At 33.3% G+C, this 22,180-nt stretch overlaps 1 protein-coding gene across 1 annotated transcript; it reads right to left on the bottom strand.

Moving 5' to 3' along the window:
• Positions 1-6,337: 6,337 nt before the first annotated feature.
• On the bottom strand, positions 6,338-16,262 carry LOC141605864 (isoamylase 1, chloroplastic). The gene is made up of 18 exons (XM_074424778.1): positions 15,767-16,262; positions 14,471-14,653; positions 14,228-14,320; positions 13,267-13,419; positions 12,763-12,854; positions 12,161-12,302; positions 11,975-12,082; positions 11,034-11,119; positions 10,588-10,659; positions 10,366-10,492; positions 9,713-9,799; positions 9,432-9,524; positions 9,163-9,321; positions 8,096-8,179; positions 7,516-7,596; positions 7,357-7,439; positions 7,146-7,263; positions 6,338-6,776 (listed from the first exon to the last, which is right to left on the bottom strand). Exons 1-18 carry the CDS (start codon positions 16,157-16,159, stop codon positions 6,495-6,497), a joined length of 2,436 nt encoding a protein of 811 aa, XP_074280879.1. The 5' UTR covers positions 16,160-16,262; the 3' UTR covers positions 6,338-6,494.
• Positions 16,263-22,180: the final 5,918 nt, after the last annotated feature.

The raw sequence follows: 22,180 nt of genomic DNA, 5'->3' as shown, positions 1-22,180 counted from the left end.
TATCAGCATCAAGGTAAATGTATTAAGGTTTTAAATTAAGAATTCATTTATTTATTTTATTTTCCATTGGTTATGAAGTACATCACATTTTTAACCTCGCATATTTGTTGTTTATTTCTTATTTAGGGATATTGAGATTTATGGTATTGTGCTATTCAAAGGTAAATATACTTACATCTTTAGACTCAATGTCATCTTTCTTCCATTATTTAAGAAAAACTTAAATTAATAACAAAAATTAATGACTAAGTGATTTTTTTTTATGTAGGGATGGTTTATTGAAGAAAGAAGACTAAGAAGAGAAATATTAGAATTACTTAAACAAATACTCTATTCATTCGACTCAATACTATATTATAAACTAATTATAAGATTGACAACATGAATGTAAATGACTAATTGTTTTTAGGTTCATAAAAAAAATTAGTATTTCAAAAACTTTCAAATGTATGCTTTATTTTGATATGTGTTGTTTTTTAATCATCATTTTTCCTTAGAAAAATAACACTCATAGAATGAAATTGAATTTGCGAGGATCTCAATCTTATTGACATGGATAATAGGTAGCATAAATAATGGAGTGAAAAGCCCAAAAATTATCATTTAAGAAAGGAGTTAGATGTTAAATTAGTGAGGTGAATTAATTATCAATTATTAATAACTATAAAGATGAGAGAAATCTAAAAAGTTTATTTACATCTACATTATTCTTTTGTACACCTTAAATTTAATTTTCATTTTCTTTAATTATACACATGAGACACATGCCTATTCAAAATGGCTTTTGATAGAAAACATGATTGAGTGGAATGCTTAGTTTACCTATTTTGAAGTATACGGTTGAATCCCCAAGGTGGAAAATTTGGAGAAATGTCAAAGCACATTTTTGCTTAATATTGTTTAATGGATGGAGTATAAGGACTTAATGATCCAATTATTACGAGTTGCTCCTTTCAAATTCTTAGTTCCGCAATTTATTATAGTACTAGCTACAATATTATGGGTGCTGTGAAATGTTAGTTTTTGTCACAACAATTCTAATCGTGTGTTTTATATTAATTTCGGATTTGTTGATAAAATTTTAATATCTAATTAGTGAGGGTGTTGCATGTTTGGCGATCTTTGTTTGATAATATTATGGTTTCATGTAATGTGATTATGCGAATACCTGTATTATTAATTGATTTTAATCAGCTTCCATTGAGTTACTTTAGTTTTCGATTATGCGAATATCTGTATTATTAATTGATTTTAATCAGCTTCCATTTGCGCATATTATTTGACATATCACAAAGCACGTAAAAGGATTTGAGTAACGCCACTTACCATTTAAAACCCTCATAAAAGAACATCAAATAATGACATGGTTTTGATAAAAGTATTTACTATATAACACTTTAGTTTCTGATTTTACATAAAACTATTGTACAAAAAAACTAATTTGTCTTGATTTTATAGAAGTCTTAAAACATGAAATCATATTGTAGAATGTTATGATTTGATTCACTAAAAATATCATAGTAAAAAACAAAAGATCACGTGAATTTCACGGGTCACAAAACTAGTTATCAATTTAAAATCCATAAATAACACGGAGTACACTAAAAAGTACAATTTTATAAATACCGTGCATATATTGCACGAGATCTAAACTAGTCTCTCTTACTACTAAGAGAATAAAAACTCTTAGTTGTTTTCCCGCCAATGCTACAAACTTGAAAATGAGCCACATCTTTCGATGACAAACTAAGTAATTATTGGGTTATAAAAATTTATTGGGCTCAAATCTCTTAAATCTCTTCTATTCTATCTATTCTATTCTAACTCATATTCGGATAATGAGTGATAATAATGAAAGAGAGGGACCCCCATTGTTAATTCAGAGCGGATTCTCTATCCCATTTTATGTTCTATCTTGTGCCCCATTATTTCTCCTAATCCCCCCTACTACTAAGAGAATAAAAATTCTCTTAGTTTTCCCGCTTAAAAGACTTTTTCTTAGTTGGGCCTATTTTTCTGGATACTACTAACATTACAAGATTTGATGGATTGTAAATTGTGGATCGTAACCCACTTTTTTCTATCTCATATATCAAAATAAAAGTTATTAATAGCCCACAATTTTGGACTCTACATGTCATATTACAAGCTAGATGAGTGAACTTGATTTCTTATAAATTTAAATTTATATTATATTCATATGTTACCTCTTTTGTAAGAAATCATCATTTATTTATTATATAAATTTTTGTTTTAGCAATATGAACTATTTTTTTTAAGGATGTAAAACCAATTATGTATTTTTTTATTAGAAATAAAAAGTGAAAATATTATTTTAATAATTCGTAAATCGTCTTTTTAGATGCGTGGAATATTGTTTTTACCGCCTTTTATTTTAAGGTTAATACGCGTTTTAAAAAGATTATACAACTAACTTAATAATTGTACTATTAATGTCATAAATTAGTTGTATGCAACGGTATAAAATTATTGTGTTATTTTTAATAGTAATAAAATAACTTAACTTAAAATGTCTTCTTATGGTAGTAAACTTTTTTTTCTACCTCTTATTAATATTATACTAGATTTCAAGCCCGGGCGTTGCCCGGGTAAAGGCAGGGTTATGTTGCATTTATATACAACAAATTATCTAAGCTATTAGAATCATTTTCTCAACTCTTACTTTTATTTAACAATTATCTCTTAATCGAATTAATACATCTTAGCACCATCGTTAACAAATAATATAATTCCGTCCCGATTATTTGTTTTCTTGTGGTTTTAGCACACCTCGAGCTGACCTAGCCCAACCTAACCTGGCCCGGTTTAGTGTAGCTAATGACTAACTCGATTATAAATTCCCTCACATGTCAAAACATTGTTTAGACGTCGGGTAATATCAATAATTTATGATTATTTATCTTGAAATTGTTACTCTAAATTCCCCATTTAGAGTACACATAAATTTCATAAAATTCAACATGTAAACTAACTGTATATGTGTCTTGGGTTTCTCATTGATAGTCGGGCCTTTGTAAATATTAGGCTAAGAAAACATATGTTTAACTAAATCTCCTACTTGTTTTCTAATTCTAATTGTCTTCCTTATCAAGATATTTTAGAGGATATGATAATTCTCATTTTTAATTGGTTTTAATTTGCATAAAAGATCAAACATAAACCCCTAATTTCCCTTTAATAATAGTGAGCCTAGCCTAGTGCAATTAGACAACAAAAATTTAGATTTCCACGTCTTCATCGATGAAGACTCAACTGACAATTTAGACAATATAAAACGGAAGTGTGTGAAAGCTCCTCAATTGATGAATTTATTTATGGCTCAATCAAAGAGGCTTATGCAACTAAAGCTACTTGCGTAGTTCATAACTTCATATATGGAAATTATAGTTTTATGCCTTAGCATGAGAAAGATATACCTTAGCATTATAGCTAATGTAGAATGCTTATAGAAGCTACTCGCAATTTGAGTTACGGTATTATGACTTAATATAGAATTTAAAAACTTATTCCATTAATAGTAGATGATCAAAGATTCAGAGTGCAACCCAACAATCATTAATGTCATACACAAACGTTTTTAATGTACAAACAAACTATAGATTCCCAGAGACAGGAAAAAAAAACAACACAACAAAGACGGAGAACAGCAACACGTACACGGAGTATTTTAATATAATGGACCGTCTATATCTGTTATTAAGATTAGAACATCCAACTAAAAAAAACCGATTACGAAAAGGTTTGCCTCGTATTGCGGGTCTGCTTCTCCTTCCTCTGGTGCTTACTACGCAATTTATGCTAAATCGGCACTTGAAGCAGCCTTTGCTGCAAACCGATAAAATTGAATAGCTATTTTTTAGAAAGATTAATGAAATTACTCGTAAATGGGTTTCTATAGTAATAAATTTATAATTAGCTATTCAATATCAAAATTTTCAACTTTTATCATTATAGATGTTTTAATTTATGTTATTATTCGTCGGCTAAACATATCCAACTCGGAGCCATATAGTTAGCATATCTCTGATACTATTACTATATGTCAGTCCATAGCATGAATAAATGACTGGGACGGAGGCACCATCAGCGAAAAAAGATCGATATACAACGAAAAATATAACATAATCGTAATTCATACACATCGTTCAACTTATAATATGCAAAATCTACAATAAAATAAAAATTATGAGGAGATATAATAATAATAATAATAATAATAATAATAATAATAATAATAATAATAATAATAATAATAATAATAATAATAATAATAATAATAATAATAATAATAATAATAATAAAAATCTATAATTATATAATTTTCACCTTAATTAATGTTTGAAAATATTGATCAACTATGGCACCATGTATATGTTGTATTCTTCTAATCTGACATCAAGAAGAAATACAATTTGATTAGCTTGACAATACAATAGAACCGATTAATCATGAAACAAAACACATACTTGAACCAAATCCTTTATCTATAAAAGCTGAAGCCAATAAAGCTCTCCTATTGGTCCATGGTTTTTAAGGATTAAAAAGAAAAAAAATTAAGGTAGGACCCTCATGTTCATCCTACACATTTAATTACCCTCTCTCATATATTTCATTTGATTTGCTTTTCTTTTACTCCTTTTCAAACTACTGAGTTTACGATATTTTAATTTTAGTTTTAACTTTTTTTATAATTACATATACATATTATACATATATATTTTCCTAAAATGTTAGGAATACATCTGAACGAAAACAATTTAAAAAAAATACAAAATGAATAAAATTACAAATTATTTGTACTGGTTTTCTGATTGATAGGTACCCAAATAACATTCCTATACAAAAAAAATGCAAGTCTCGATCAGAATTAAAGCACATTCATATAATTATAATTCATAATGTTAAGAAATATACAAAATTTAGCAAAATTTGAAAAAGATTCATATAATTATAATGTTAAAAAAAAATACACATGATAAAGATTTTAATGATTATAAAAAAGTACCAGCACTAATTTGCTTATCTTAAAAAAAAAAACCAAAGTCTTACAAAGCATTATTATGAGACAAAAACATTTATTTAGTAATCAGGCATCTACAATATCATATTTACAGTTTCAATACCGTCATTTGAATTTAACATTTGAATAAAGAAGCTCAATTCATTATATGTGGTTACAATAATAAATAAGAGGCCGATTAAATTCAATACCATCTCTATGGACAATTTATATTATTACGATATTGAACACTTAACATCTGTTGTTACGATCCGTGCATTTTTTTTTTTGCACGGGTGTAAAACTAGTAAAGAGTAAACTTCATAATGGGTAACACTTTATATATGCTAATATTATATTCCTAGTTTGTGTACAACTCAAAATCTACTATAAAATTTGTGCAGGTTAGACGTTTCATATTTATATTTTAATCAAAACTTATCTTTTTTAAAACTTATCTTTTTTTAATTTCTGCTTTAAATTCTAATTTTAATTAAACATAAATAGCTAATAAATCATCGACCTATAATATCACCAGTAAGAGGATTATACATCTGAGGTACTACCTCCAATTCTATAGTTTATGAGTATTATAGTAAAGTTTTGAGTTTTATTTTAAAGTTTCTGAGTTTCATTATGAAGTTTCTGAGTATATTAACTTAAACATTAAGCTCTAAAAAATTACAATAAAACTCAAAAACATTATATATAAGTTTAGTTAAATTTGAGTTTTGACGGAAAAAATATTAAAATATAACTTATAAATTTTAATATGCTCAAAAAAATACACATATGCTCAAAAACAAATAAAGTTTGAGCTGATAAGCTCAAAAAAAATGCGCTCAAAAAACAAAAAAGTTGGATGTAGTACATCCGATGTATGTTCCTTTTTCTCATAATATCACTACAAAAGTTCCTCTTTTAAGTATATATATTGATATTGATTGATATTGATATTGATTTAATAAATTATAACATTAAATTAAAAGTACACTTCATTTATGCAAATAATTTAATTGACAATGTCTCTTTATAAAAGAAATCTAAAAAGCACTGTGCTATAGCACGGGAACTACACTAGTTTTAGAGTAATTAGTTAAATACGACACCTAGTTATTATCCTATAGTTAGCGCCTTACATAATTAAGATGTGAAGTGTTTTTATTTTATTTTATTTTTGTTTTTGTTTTTGTCTTTAGATTATAGGTTATTCATAAATGATAGTACGAAGTAGGATGGTTCTTGGATAACATATACAGTAACATATAACATAGGATGGATAAAAGTTGCACTGTGGACATATACATGTATGTCTTATTTGAGTTTTTGTGTATATAATGCACAGCGAAATAAGAGATAGTTGTTCGAACATCACTCAGTGACATAAGAGGTCAATTATGAACCATATAGATAAAATATAACATTATTTGCATTAATTTGTTCTCTAGACTAACCCCTTGATTACATTTATTATCTATACAAGTATAATAGGCACACATTGGTTATCTGGCTTTAGTAAGAGAATGATAGAAGAATAGCTGAGCATGGGATACATATCAGAATCAAGAAAGTGTTGGTATTGCTTTGCTGCTGTTCTTCTCTCCGGAACATCATCGGACAAGAAGTCATATGGCGGAGTTTTGCCCGTGTCTACCAATGGTTCCCATGTGTATCCGGGTCTATTCGGCAAATTGATAGTGATTGGCAAATGGCTTGTGTTGAAAGCAATGTACAACTCGTCTTTCTCCAAGTCTTTCTGTAAAAAGCCCATGTTATTATAATTCGACTACGAGATAATGGTGCGTATCAGTGTCCGTGCCAAACACGCCTATTATAGCCGTATCTCTTTGTGCCATGTTGACTCCTATGCTTCTAAGACTTACATGGAAGTGTATGTCTAACATGGGTGAGTTTGATTTAAAATGGGAGTGCCAAAGTGTAATACCCATGACGCGGTTACTTGTCTGAGTGACATGGGATTCAACAAGAAATAAAGGTGAAGTGTTGACTGCCGGATCATTTTAATGGAGTTGTGATTTGAATTAACAAGAAAATGTTAACCATGTTTAGATATGTTGATTTTATGAAGATCTAACAGTAGTTATAGTGCGGGAATTAGGCTTACCATAGTAAATGCCACAAAACGGCTTGCCTCTGACCAATCTGGGCACCCAGGAAGATGGCCATGCCATTGCAATCTCTCTGATGTAGGGAAGTCACTCAAACCAAGTGATTCACATTCACTGGGGGGTAAAAAAAGTAAACATGTAGTATATCTTAGTACCTTGTGAGGAGAAATACTTGTACCAATCAGTGATAATCAAAGTACCACTCACCTGCGGAACTTAGTCATTAGGCGGCAAAATCTGTAAAAATCAGAAGCAGCCTCGTCCTTCTTATCCCACCGAAAGTAGTTTAACTGCAGCTTAAATACAGTTAGTCGAAGGGATCTACACAGCCTTTTCCAAGTAAAATGATCAGTGATCAGTTTTTACATAGTTATCATGGCAATATGAATTGTTGTTTCCTCCTTTCGTGTGGCCGTACTCGTCACCCATATAGATCATAGGTACACCCTGTGAAATAAAAGTTTTTAAACAAATAAGAGGCCAATGTTAAAAAGCACAAGTCACCATAGGAAGCTCTTTCAAAGACATAAGCTGAGTTGAATTTGTACGGTATTTTTTGAGTGATAAAGTTGGAAGAGAATGGAGATATTTGATGTCGAAAGTTCACACTTGTGTCATGAGTTGGATATATAGGCTTGAGCACGAAAACAAAACGCGGGATGAATATACAGTGCTATATTCTTCTTGAAAGAAGAAAAAAAAATCTTTGACGTTTGTGTATTCTTCGATTGGAACTTTATGTCATCTGGTCTTTGCCTTTGTGAACAACTATACAATGTTCAGTGCTGCTCGACAGCTTCTTGGCTTTATAAAATACTTACTGGGAAAAGAGAGCTACCAAGTACCAACACGTGAAGAGAGCTAAAAAGTGAATGTAAGGCTAACAGTTTACACCAAAGCTTTTGCTACAATGTGGGAAATGAGATGGGTTATAAAATAAATATACCTGGGAGACCATAAGACAAAGGAAGAAATTCCGCATTTGTCGCTTCCTCAATTGCTTCACACTACTGCTCGCAAATTCACCCTCCTGAAAAACAGCTTCTTCTAATTATGATTTGGTTAAAACTTACAAGAACCAACAAGAGACACGCGACTAATATAGATTTACAAACTCTGGCCAATCCTGATTAAAAATTTAATGAAAGCAAATGAATTCAAGGGCCACAATCACTACCTTGCAACTTTCACTATTTACTCAATTCATTTACTATTGTGTTTAGGACTTTAGGTACCAATAATTCATTTCAAATTCAACAAAAAAGAGTGAAAATAAGTCTTTTGTAGCACAAGGCTTTAAACGATCCTAAAGGTCAGATCATGAACTGCTATCAAAAACTTTGATGTAGTATGTTATTAGGTTTCAAGTGACAAGCTCTCCTCTACTAGGTGGTTTAAAATTCTCTCCGAATATGTATGTCAATCCCCCAGATTTCTTTCTGTGTCCACATTGTCTATCGTCAAATGCTGAACTAAATATTTGGAGCTGAAATTGTGAAACTGCTTTTCAGCTATCGCCAAATATTAGATTTGTGCAACAAAAGATTTCAGATTAAGGACTGAAATCATGACATACAAATGACTTGTAATTTCGACATAACCAAAGTGCTATATAGTGAGTTAAGAAAAAAAAATTAACACAATGGTTGATGCCATAAAAAGTGACAAAACTGACCAGTGACCACTACGACGACTTTCAGGCAGATTTCATCTACTTTCATCATCTAAACAATACACTGTGCCAAAGCCTGAAAAGCCTCGCACACTTGGCGAGATGGGGGAAGGATCTACACATCCTTACCCATGTCTTCCAGGTGATCCACGGTTGTGCCATGAATCACATGACCGACTGCCACTTCAAATTACCAAAAGAGCAGATATTGAAGTAAGCCATTTTTCTTTATTTCATCATATTCATCTAGTAGAATAAATATCCTAAATAAAAATATGGTCTATTCTCCCCCACCTCAGCATGATTATAAATGGAGTAAGAATAACGCACACAGCACATACCAGCCCACAGTTCCAGCTATTATTGTGATTCTCTCCATCATTGTTGTTTTCTCCATTCGCCAAATTATGTTTTTCATTGTATGTCACTAAGTCAGCCAAAGTGAAACCGTCATGTGCACACACAAAGTTGATACTATGCCATGGTCTCCTTCCTCCTTTCTGACAAATCAATGTCGGCATCATTAAACTTTTCTTGAAAATTTTATAAAATGCATGCCACTTATATTGAAAATTGAACAGGTCATTTAAACTATAAGGTCAACTGATACCTGATACAGGTTTGGGCTACCACATAGGCATTCAGCAAAGGCACCAGCAAATCCATCAGTTCCTTTGATAAAGAGCCTCACCATGTCACGATACTGAGTAAATAGATATTTGGGAGTTGAATGCAATTTAGTATGAATCTTTCATTTTTTGGCCAAAAATAGATTGTCGAAGTGTCGTGTTGTGTCAAAATGTCGATGTAGGAACATAGAATCTGAATAGTCAAAATACTAGGTGAAGAGTTCTACACAATCGGGCAGACATAGTGTGACAAGAGGATAACCTTTCCATTCCATTCAGACCAAATGCCCCAGTGAGGGAAGTCTCCGACCTGATAAAGCCCTCCACAGTCCCATGCTTCAGCAATAAGCTGACACGTGACAAGATCGAAAAAAAGAAAAAGGTAGTCAATTTCATTAAGTCGACAATATGAAACTAGTAAAATTTGCAGTCAATAAAAGGGAATTAAGGCGATATTATCAACGGCCCAAGGGGTGATACTTATCATGCGTTTATATAAGCCACAAAGTATTACGTCGAAAGTGTTTTCCTTTCTGGTTTTAAATTTGTAAAAATTAATACAAATTTAAACATATTCAATTACAGTTGAAAGAATTTCACTTTCAGTCCAAGAATTTTTTTGAGAAATTCAGTCCAAGAAACTCAGCCGCTGCTTTATAGAGCCTATTTAAGCGGCTTCTCAAAGACTCAAATACATACTTTGGTGCATGTTTGCTATATAGCGTGTTTTTTTCACGTTAGCAAGCTAAAGGAGATTTTTTATTTCAATTATGAGATCTCACTGCGATCTTTACAAAGGACAGGACAATTTAAGAAATTTGAGCATTGTAGGCATCCAAATAAGTCATAAACAATTCTACATAACTGTTCTTAAAGGTGAGAAGTCAAAGATGGTGATAGATCAGCAGAATTCACCTTTGTCCTACATAGTATCGGATCATTGCTTATCATATCAAGCAACGGAGGGCTGCTTAAAGGCGTCCCTGTTGTAAGCATGTCATCATCAATTGTCGTCCCATAAACATTAGCAGCATCCCAGAGACTTGCACATTAAAGAGAACAGGAAGTGAAGAAGTGCTGATGACACCAATGTTACAGTAATCAGATTGTGGAATAACACATTATGAGGAAAAAAACCTGCTGCCTCTAGTTAGTATAGAAGCCAAATCGAAGCGAAAACCATCTATATGCATTTCTGTGACCCAGTATCTGTTGCATCAGAGAAGAAGACTTAATTGTAATGTAGAAGACTTATATGTATTTCTATAGCCAATGAAATTAAAGACTGGTCAAATTAATTGATCCAAATTATGACATAATAAAGCAAGATTCCTCACCAAACTGCTGACGCTTCTATTTATTCTTTAGTAGCAGTCATTAGATACAATTCTCAACGCAATTTTCAGAGTGGGTTATCCGAAAACGAACTCTCTGTCTCGTTAACGCAGCCGTAAGGCTACATACATCCAACCCCCCTACCCCCACCAACTCTAGGAGCTACCACGGCAGTGAGGAAATCTTCTTGTTTTTATAAGACTTGTACGCAATACAGATAGCTAAACTATCTCTATAACAGAAATTACCTTAAACAATCCACTATGAACTGGCGTACAACAGGATGGTTGCAATTGAAAGTGTTTCCACAACCTGAGTAATTGTAGAACTCCCCCTGCCATATTCAAATAACAACTAATGATTAAATATGCAGAAAGATTGCAGATGACCCTAAAATGCAAAAAATATGGCTGCAAATAGAAATAGCCGCATTTAGAAAGAGATTAAGGATTAGGGACTCTCTAAGAAAATATGTGAGCCGATTTAACTGGAAGATAGGAAAGTCTACTAAGCAGTCGGAAACATCTAAAGATGATTTAGGCGGCTAGGCGCTCCAAATAAAATTACAGCATATGCAGATACCAATCATCTGGCAACCCATACTAGTCGAGACTTTGCATCTAGTAACGTTAAAAACACCATATTAGTGTTTATAATACAAAATCTAGCACAACCTTGTGAATCCCACACTAATGCAGAGTATAGGAATGTCTACAGTATGCAGCATTGTCAAAAGCTTCCTTTATTTTTACTTAAAAGTCTTACTGTTGAATACGAAAACAAATGAATGTATAATAAACAGTCTAAGATTAAACAGAACCAACAAATACAGTAATTTTGAGGGCTTGCTTGGGATGGGAGTAATTATTAAGGGAGTAATAAGAGCTAAAATAAGAAGAAATGGGAGGAGAATGGTGCTTTGTGGTGGTTGTGGATGGTGGAGAGAGGAGGTGAGGGAGGAATTATTACCTTTATATGGAGGTAATTATTACTTGGAAGGGGAGGTGGGTAACAAAACTAACAATGACTCCCTTAATGGAGGGAATATTTTCTATCCATTTCTATCTCCAACCCCCATCCCTTCCCTCCATTTTTTAGTTCATTTTATCTCTATTACTCCCTTAATTATTACTCCCATCCCAAGCAAGCCCTAAAAGTACAAAACAAATGACAATATGAGAAGAAATACCTTGGGTGCAAGCATGTAAAAGACACTGTTATCAATGCCTCTGAATGACAAAATTGGACCTTTCTCGTTTCCTTCAGCCGTGTGATTGAAAACTACATCCATGACCACCTATCGGCGAAGAAAGAATAAGTAGACTAGCTAACGTTACCCGAAAGAAGCAGAAAGTATGGCGACATGGCGTCTAACCTCAATACCCCTTTTATGTGCTTCTCGGACAAGAAGTTTGAACTCATTTATGGCATCACGACCACAGTTGTGTGAGCCTGATGCCGAATATCTAATCATGGGTGAAAAAAAACTGATAGTAGAATAACCCCAAAAGTTGACCCTGTACAAAAGAACTTGTGTCATTCCAAAGTAGCTTGTCAGTCCACAGCCGCGTCCTTCAAAAAAGTTGGATGACTTCTTAAAGTAAAATGTTCAGGAGTATACTATCGTGTGTCAGCGTGTGTTAGTGTCTATGGTTTATGTTACCTGACATGTCATTTTAGGCCGGAAACATGAAACTTTTCACAAAATGGCCGTGCTTGATACTATAACGATGTGTCGCGTCCAACCCTTGCGGTTGAAAATATTTTTTTGAAAATTTGCGGATCCTCTACCTATTCAACCACCTTTTAACCCATATGTCTATAGATCAAAATCATGTCAAACCTAATTCGTATCTTACAATGTAGAATTTATGATCTATGAAAAACTGTGGGAGTAACATGACCACTACTAACATCCTTGTATTAGCATAGCTCATACACTTCTGAGATATTTATACAATAAAGTAGAGAAATTACTTGTGATCCCCCATGGCAGAATTGTAGCTGTAATATTCCAGCTCATTGAACTCATGACATGGCATTAACTCTATGCAATTGATCCCAAGCTCCTGCAGAAGATAGCAGCATGACACAGTCACACAACCACTTGACAACGTATACGAATATTGTTTGTTCACAACTGAGGGGGGAGAGATAGAGTGATTTTCTTATATCAGACTGAACACAAGGAAAAATTGAATAAACATGCATATTATTTTCAAAGTTGCATAAATTGTTTCATAATTAAAAGGAGGGGAAAAGGTTCTGAGAAACGGTATACAAAACCTGCTACAATAGTTAATAACTAGCCATGATTAAGAGGTGCGAAAACAAACTTCAGTCATGATCAATTAAAGTACACACCCAGATGCATTTAACAGAGAACTTACATAAACTCCTGAATGCTGATAAATTCCTTGCAGTGCATACTATTTTTTCAAAATATAAGAACAATTCAGGAATCAGTTTTAGAGAAAGTACCTTCAGGTGGTCTAGTTTTTCTGTAACACCAAGGTATGTACCCGGGTACTTAGTATTGCTTGATTCGTGCCTTGTAAACCCACGGACATGCATTTCATATATTATCAGATCTCTTTGTCGGAATTTGAGGGGTAGATCACCTTGCCAATCAAACTGAAAGTATCAAAAGCATGCGTGACAATTTTGCACACACAAATTTAGGAAACGAAAGAACTTATAGATATCACGATATTGGTGAAAAGGCTTTAATTATACGTTTTTTTATAGTAGGATGTGACCATGTACTGATCACTAACATCACCCCAAGTGCCCCAACCCCACCATGGTGGAGTAAGGCCAAAAGTGATCATACAGATGACCGGTAACATAATCCAATCACGGTAACATAAATTGCATCAAGGTTCACGCATTATATTGACTGCTACGGTGCTACCTTGAAATATATAAGATGTACAGCAAATTGAACTAGTGAGAAAATCTTTGAGAATACCAAAGAATAACAAGTCCTTGCAATCATCAAAAATCGAAATGAGGAGACTATGAACTGACATATGCAAAATAATATGGGATGAACAATGCTAACAGTTTGACTCTGTCTCAGAGAGGCTAAAGACAATGTCACAGAAATTATATCCAAGAGATTATGTGACTTGGGGGAGGTGTCGGTGGTGAACAATCCAATGTCTGCTTAAGCTACGCACAAACCGTATATGCTTCCTTGGCAAGAAGTCATAAACTTTTTTATTTGTTACATATACAATGGTACGATTTCCAAGTCTCATGACTATATACAGATGAACAGTTAAACAGTACACTTTTCATGCATCAGATGTTAAGCTGGCTCCTGAATATCTAATGCTTATGTCCATAAATATCACATGATGGCAGAGGAAAATATATGAGCATTTTACAACAACTAAGGGATGAAACATATGTTATCAAATATCTGCTAAACAGTTACCTCGTCTTTTGTGGACGGTATCATGCACGCCATTTGAGGCCAGCAACTACCATCAGGTCCTAACTCTCCATAATTACCCCGGCTAATGACTGCCTACACAAAAGATATTGAAAATTAATTCATTGATGCATAACCCGAAAACAACTATCCCATCCTGAATAATAAAAATTCAAAGATTTTTTCTATGTTCTAGGCCTTCCTAAATTTAAATGACAAAGACTTCTGAAGCAATATAGCACTAACTTTTGCAAAAGGGTCCAGTAAAATGGAGGAAGGATCGTAGTAATGCCCTTCTTCTGGTAAGAACGGACCATCAAATTTATATCCGTATAGCATGTTGTCAAAATCCCCCTTTACATATACATGCCATACGTCTCCAGTCTTGTTAGTCAAGGGGTCAAGAATGATCTCCTCAGTTACTCTCTCCTGCATCACAAATAAAGTAGCAATAAGATGCAAACCGTTTTGAAGCCCGAGCTACGTTGATCATGAGGCTACATTTTGCCAATCATAAAGTAGGGCTCAATAAAACCACATAACCCTATAACCCAAAGCTGAAACACTAAAAGTTGCTACTTATGCCGTCAAGATTTTTGCGAAACACTAAAAGTTGCTACATGTGCCGTCAATGATATCCCTATATTCAGATAAAACTTAATCGTTTATCTGTCCATCTATGAATACGAGAAAATATTGAACCTGGAGTCGACTATTACTGACTCATTTCGTAGAACTCTTCCAGAAGATATCCTGTTCTCGCGGGATACTGGGATGCCAAGTAAATATTATGTAATCAAGTGGTCAATGCTATTTTGTCAATGCCAAATTCAATTGAGAACACAAAGATTTCAACTTTTGATTTTTTTTTTTCCTAGTTTGACTGAGCACCTACATTCTTTCTTCATTGTCAGCATCATGGTGAATGACAGTGGAATGCTTTTGGAATGAAATTGTCTCAACTGAACTGATTTATAGTGATTTAAATTACTGAACAAAAATTAATTGAACTGAACCGAAATTAAATCTAAAAGAACGGGGGCCTAAGTTCACTCTGGTAAGGTTGAACACTTGCACACATTGAATCATAAGCTGCTAAACTGCAAACATTACATAAGCTGAAGAATTCTGAAAACCCATGATAAAACCAATCAGATAAACCGCTAAACTGATCACAAAACACTCAAGACCAAATCAAATTAATCAAATCCCAATTAATTAAACTGAACTAAAACTTTCTAAAATACTCATTTTCAATGCAAAAAAACACTACAGCAAAGTACTCCACCTACAGCATAAAAATTAATGCAATAACCAATTTTAATAATACAGTTATATATTTACAGAAAATAGTCCAATATGAGTATGATGACACTGAACTCGGTCCACCGGGTGGCGGCGGGCGCTATCTCATTTTTCAACAAAGAAACCCAATTACATACTACACAGAACCAGGAAATATATAAAACCTCACAGTACAGCCTATCAAAAACACTATACTCCACATAATTAAGCAACATTCCCAATAAAACTGTTTAATACCTTGTGTAAATCAGAAAGGGTGAACAAGCAAAGAGTAGCAGAAACAGAATGCCCAGAAAAAATAGCAAAATTAACACCACCATCAATAGCAGTGGCGCCAAATGGCGTGGGATTACCGGGGAAAACCGTAAAACGAAGCGATTTAGGGGGTTTATCAATGACAACAGTAGCATCAACCTCATTTTTAGAATCCCTTGAATTGACCACTAAACTACTGTTAATTCTGGAATTATGAAGCAACCCGATTGAGATTGAAGAATGTTGGAAGTGATTATGGGAAGAAATGGAGGTGGGTTGTATTAAAGATTGAAACTTTTTGGAATTTGAGAGTTTGGAAGAGAGGAAAAGGGGAGTGTAGTGTGTAAGCTCCATTGTAGGAAGCTCAACACACATAACAGTGTGATAGTGTGAGTGAAAAGTGAGTACTGAGAGTAGTGTCAGTGTGGGAGTGTGTGTGATCTTGGGGTGTGTGGAGAGATTTTTTTGGTTTAGTTGATTGATCGATCACCCTTGGAATGAAATTTTGTATTTAACGGCTAAAAATAATGACCCGATTCAAAATGACCCATTATTCGTCAATAATGACTAAATTTGGTGGCGATTCCATAACGAATAGTTCAGTAATGCTCTAAATAAGTTCGAATGGCTATTTGTCCTAATTATTTCGGATATTCTACATGTTTTTTGTTTTCGATACATCTCATTTTTTCACTAAAAAACTTTGACGGCCTATAATTCGTTGTCACGAGTTCAAAATGCGACGATATTTTTTTTTAAATTGATCGTCTTTACGAGATCTTCGATTTGAAAAAAAGGGACATGCTAAATCCCGCACACACTTTTGCTAAATCCCGCACTTATTTACACATTTTTCCAATTCTACCCCTTTCACTTCTCCCCTCACCAATAGAGACAAATCAAAAACCCTAAAAAAAAAAAGAAATTTCCCAAACTTTAATTACCCCGGACCACCACACTCATCCCCTAGCCCCAAATGTTTGCACCTATCAGCCGCCCCACCCACCGATTGGCGACGGAGAAGCAAGGTCGACAAAGACGGAGTAAGGGGGAAGGTTTTTGGCGACGGAGACGAAAGAAGGCAATTGGAGTAACGATGTTCGTGGTCGGCGAGATTATGTGCCGACACAGGATTGGGTGGTCGACGATGGTGGTTGGCGATGGGCGAGGGGGCTGGGGTTGGGGGAATGGTGGCCGGAGCAAGGGGTAGAGGAGGGTGTGCAGGCAGAAGGGGTGTCGGGCTCTGATTGATAATTTTTAGCTTTTTTAATTTTTTTTTTTTTGTAATTTTTTTTGTTTTTATGATTTATGATAAAGGGTAGTAGTGGAAAATAAAGGAAAAATGTGCGGGATATAGAAAAATTGCGTGTTGGATTTAGCAATTACGGAAAAAAATATTACTCCCTTCTATTCTATATTTTCTTTCCCTTTTTCTTTTGCACAAAAAATAAGAAAATGAAGTTGAACCACACAAAACACACTACCCCACATACCATTAAATTTGGGCCAAACAAATCATCCCAAAAAAGGAAATAGGGAAGAAAAACCGAATATCCGAATAAGGAAATAGGGAAGAAAATATAGAATAGGAGGGACTAGGGAGTATCACTTTCGAAATTTGTTTCAAGAATTATTGTCACTTAAACGTTTTTAACCAAATAAACTTTGACTGGCTATATCTCATCTCTACGAGTTCATAAAGTAATGATTTTTTTTTCAAATTGTTCGTTTTTACAAGATCTTTAGTTTGAAAAAAAAATGTCGTTTTCAAGTTCGTGGCCAAGAATTATAGACAATCAGAGATTTTTAGCTTAAAAAGAGGGGTATATCATAGAAAATGAAAAAAAAAAAAAAAACATAGGGTATCATGTAAAATATCCCTATTTATTTTAAGTTAAATTTCAACTAAATGCATGCAAGAATAGCTTCAACATGAAATTATTAGTTAAAACTAAAAATATAAGATAGAACATATGCTAATAAACAAATAAGAAAATAATTCACCCGACTTCTCATTTAATGATGATGATGATTTGACCCGGCCTTGAAAGGAGAAACATGAGCCTGAATTGACCTGAATCCCCTTATTAACCCCTAGATGTTCCAACCTGATTTATTTCAACTCAAAACTGACCCGAGTGACTTGACTGCCACTTCTAAATAGGATCTTAGGCTCTTGTTTCAATATGTTGTTTATAAAACATTCAAAATAGTTTGTTGGTAAGTCAAATATCTTAAAAGTCTTGAATATGCAAAAAAAAAAAAAAAAAAAAAAAAAAAAAAAAAACTTATATATCATGTACTCCCCCGTGTCCCAGTACATTGTTATTATTTTCATTTTGAGGTGCATGTATCGGTCAATAATTATCTATTTTTATTTTGGGATATTCTATATGGTACCCCTTAATTTTTCGACTTTCTACATGGTACCCCTATACTTTTTAAAACATACATGGTAGCCCTAATTGTTGTCATTATCACTAAGTGTACCCCTAAACTTTATTGTTCGTCAATTAAACTCAGTTTTAGGCGTTAAGTGATGACTTGGATGCGTAACCAAGCATGTCATTTATTATCCCATGACATAAGGACTATATTATGCTCAATATCCATCTCGATCCTAATATTTATTGATATATATGGGCTAAAAAAAATTTGACGGAAAACTTATTGATTCCCTACCAAATTATCACGTCTAAAGATAGATATTGAGCCTAATAGAGTCCTTATGTCATGGGAATGATAAATGACAAGCTTGGTTACGCGTCTAAGTAATCACTTAACGCCTAAAACTAAGTTTAATTGACGGAAAATAAAGTTTAGGGGTACACTTAGTGATAATGACAACAATTAGGGGTACCATATATGTTTTAAAAAGTGTAGGAGTAGCATGTAAAAAGTCGAAAAATTGAGGGATACCATGTAAAATATCCCTTTTATTTTTAATAAACTTTTACTTAGAAAAGCACATACGCAACTAGGTGAAATATTCTAAACTATTGGTTATTATACAACATTTTCATTTTCCTCATCTTTTTGCCGAAAGTAATAGAGATGCCCATTGATCGAAGCGTAAGGAATATCAAATAGGCAGTGCAGATCCTCTGTCTCATTTCATGTCACATCTTGTGTCCCATCACTTTTCCTATTGACACATAAGTCATTTGATATATATTATTACTATTTTTATTATCTTACGTGTGATGTGTCAAGATCTTAAGATAGTGGGACACAAGATGACACATAAAAGTGAGACAAGTGATCTCAATTGTCAAACAGAGCCATAATCTAATCACAAATGATTGATCTATCAGGTATTTAAACTTCATTCAAAAATACTCCAACCAAACATTTGAATGGACTGAATCCAATTCAATCCATTTTAAAAGTTCTAACCAAATACCCCCTTAAATCTTAATGATATTACATTAAACAAAATATATCAGCTATTAGAGCATCCGCAAAGGAGAGAAATAACCTCCCCTTTTGCCTTCTCTTTCTCAAATGAGCATCTTCATTGTTGCACCAACCTCCCCATTATTTGGGGCTCCACTGTTTTTTAGGGAAGGTAAAAAAAAAAAGCAAGGCAATTTGTGTTACTTTTGAGGAGGTTCCCAAATGTTTGTGTGTAAATTGGGGAACTCCATTGTTGCATAAATGTAGTTATGAAATAGGGAGGGTAAATGAAAAAGTTAGTGAAAAATGAGGTGAACGAATAAGATAAGAAAAGAGAAAATATGGAGAGTCTCACCTTTGCGAATGTTTAAAAATATGTTCGAAGTTATATTACATGGTTAATTTAAGAACGCAAATTCTTATTTGTGACGGAGGTATCCGTCACAAATAAGAGACGGGTACCATATTCTCTCACACAACCCATAAAGGTGAGAGACAAAGCACATGAGGTGGGTGCCCACCTTGTCCCCTTTACCCATTTCCACTCACATAATACCCGTCGCAAGATCCGACCCGTCGCAAGCAAGACTTATTGATTTAAGAATTTGTGAATCCTATAAGATGAGTCACCTAATTGACTAGTGATTAGATCTTTGAAATTATGAACAATGCGTGGGACGCTACAAGCAATATGTAACCCAACTTTTTATTATTTAGGTAATTTAATTGCGTTTATGGCTAGCTAATAACTAATAAGGAGTACTAATTACTATTTATGTAGGTGATGGTGAGCTCTTCTTAAAGCTTGATGACTTTGCAAATTGGAAAAAAAACATTCCTTAATTCATGGTTGCCCCTTTCAAACAATGTCATGGCCACGTCCATGTACACTACTTAATTGAAAACGATTGCTTCCTTTGTTTCATATGTCTTTGTGATTGTTTGATCATAAAATTCGTGAGAATTTACCCTCATGAAGTCATGATAAAATTAGTTTGAAACATATACTCCCTAATCCCTCTTATTCACTCATTTCCTCACTCTTTCTGTTTTCATGATAGTCGGATTTTCTTTCCTCTCTCCTTTTTTGGAAAGTTTTGTATGATCCAAAATCAATTTTATGTGGGGTATCGTGTTTTGTGTGGTTTAAAATCAATTTCATATTTTTTGTGCAAAATAAAAGGGAAAAAAATGAGTGAATAAGAGGGAGTATAATCATAGTGGTCAGTGGACCGAAAAATATTTTTTGTAGCTCGTAATTCATACTGTACATATTATAAGTCCATTTCACAGGTGGAGTTGTTCTGCTAATATTATTAAACTTCATTTCACCGGTGATCTCATCTTCTATTAAATAATTTTCGAAATTTGGAACTTTTGTAAATTTGCTCTAGGGGAATACCACTAAGAAGTACGAGGAAGAATTCTAGTAATATATTAGACATTTGACATTTTGACGTTGTTAGGAAGTAATTAGTAGACTATACAATCAGTTGTATACATCTGATTGTATAGATTTCGAGCTTTATAATAAAAAATTTGAGCTTATATGTACATTTTAGGAGCTTTATTGGAAAAAATATGAGCGTCTTTATAAAAATATTAAACTCAATATATTATAATAAAACTCAAAAATAATACATATAATACATATAAGCTCAATTATATTTTAATTTTGACACCTAATAAATTAAAATGTAACTCAAAAATTTTAAAAACTCGAAAAGATTGCATATAAGCTCAAGTAGATTTGTATTGGATGTACCAAACTCATATACATCTGGATGTATAGTCTTATTTGTGGTTTGGAAGAAAACTAATGCTTTCACACAATCTAATGCATTTCCCATGCATCTAGTTTTTACATCACTTTGAAAGTCAAGTGTTTTACTATGGTTTTTATTCACCGGAAAAGAGCGTGTTTAAGATATTTAATTGTGAAGAGTTTATGGATCCGATCTCACGAGCTGAGATTTACGTCCACTATTACTCGATTAATTATTTAATACTTTACACAGGGTTAAAAATAATTAATTAACCTACACGCTGTAGATATCCGTATCTGTCGATATTGGAATTTATAGAGAACCCGCCAGCCACCCGATGACGATAAGACTCATGCATTCTCAAATGACGTACTCGTGATACGGATATGTCACATGGATGTCAAGCAAGTTTACGTCGACGGTTTCTGTTAATTTAAATTGTTATTTAAATTGACATTTTGAATTGTTTTGAAATAAATGGTTATTTGTTTCTTCACTTTTGGTTTTGAAAATTTATGAAATAAAAGTTTTTATTTCATTTATTTAAGATTTGATGATTTTTGAAATAAATGTAATTTATTTCATTTTATTTCATTCGATTTGAATGTAATTCGAGTCAGGAGTTTTTATTTACGATTTATTGTTATAAATTGTTTTTTAAAAGCTTTTATTTGATTTTTGGTTAAAAAATCAAGTTTGTTCATTTTGACTTTTTTTGGTTTAAAAAGGTCAAATGTGATTTTTGTGACGGTTTTTATTTATCGTTTTATTTAATTCGAAAGTTCGAGTTTTTTAAAGCGGTTTTAAAACCCGTTTTCGAGGTGTTTTGTGAAGCGGTTTTTTGATGTAATTTGGGCTGAGTTTTGACACGAGTCTCGAGGCAAATATCAACCCAATACTTTCCCCCATGATCCCAAGTTTGAGCCTCACCATAAGCAGCCCAATCCCCTCCTTAAACCTTCCAAACCCACGCTCAAAACAGCCCCCATACACCAATCCTGTGCTCTGTTTTTCGAGCCCAAACCCACACCAATTCATCTCTTATTTGACCCAAATCCTTAATCCTTATCTAGCCCACATATCTACCCTTGACCATCGTCTATAATCCATCCAAACCAACCCCAAAACCGTGCCCAACGAGCTCAAACAAACCCAACCCGAGCCTTACCAGTGCTCTATTTTTGCGTGAGCTTTGGAGCTCTTTCTTGAGCACCAAGCTCTTCCCTAGCCTTGC

This window comes from Silene latifolia, chromosome 10 (genome assembly GCF_048544455.1).
Source record: "Silene latifolia isolate original U9 population chromosome 10, ASM4854445v1, whole genome shotgun sequence".
In the NCBI taxonomy this organism is placed as follows: domain Eukaryota; kingdom Viridiplantae; phylum Streptophyta; class Magnoliopsida; order Caryophyllales; family Caryophyllaceae; genus Silene; species Silene latifolia.
This window is presented reverse-complemented; position numbering and strand designations above follow the sequence as displayed.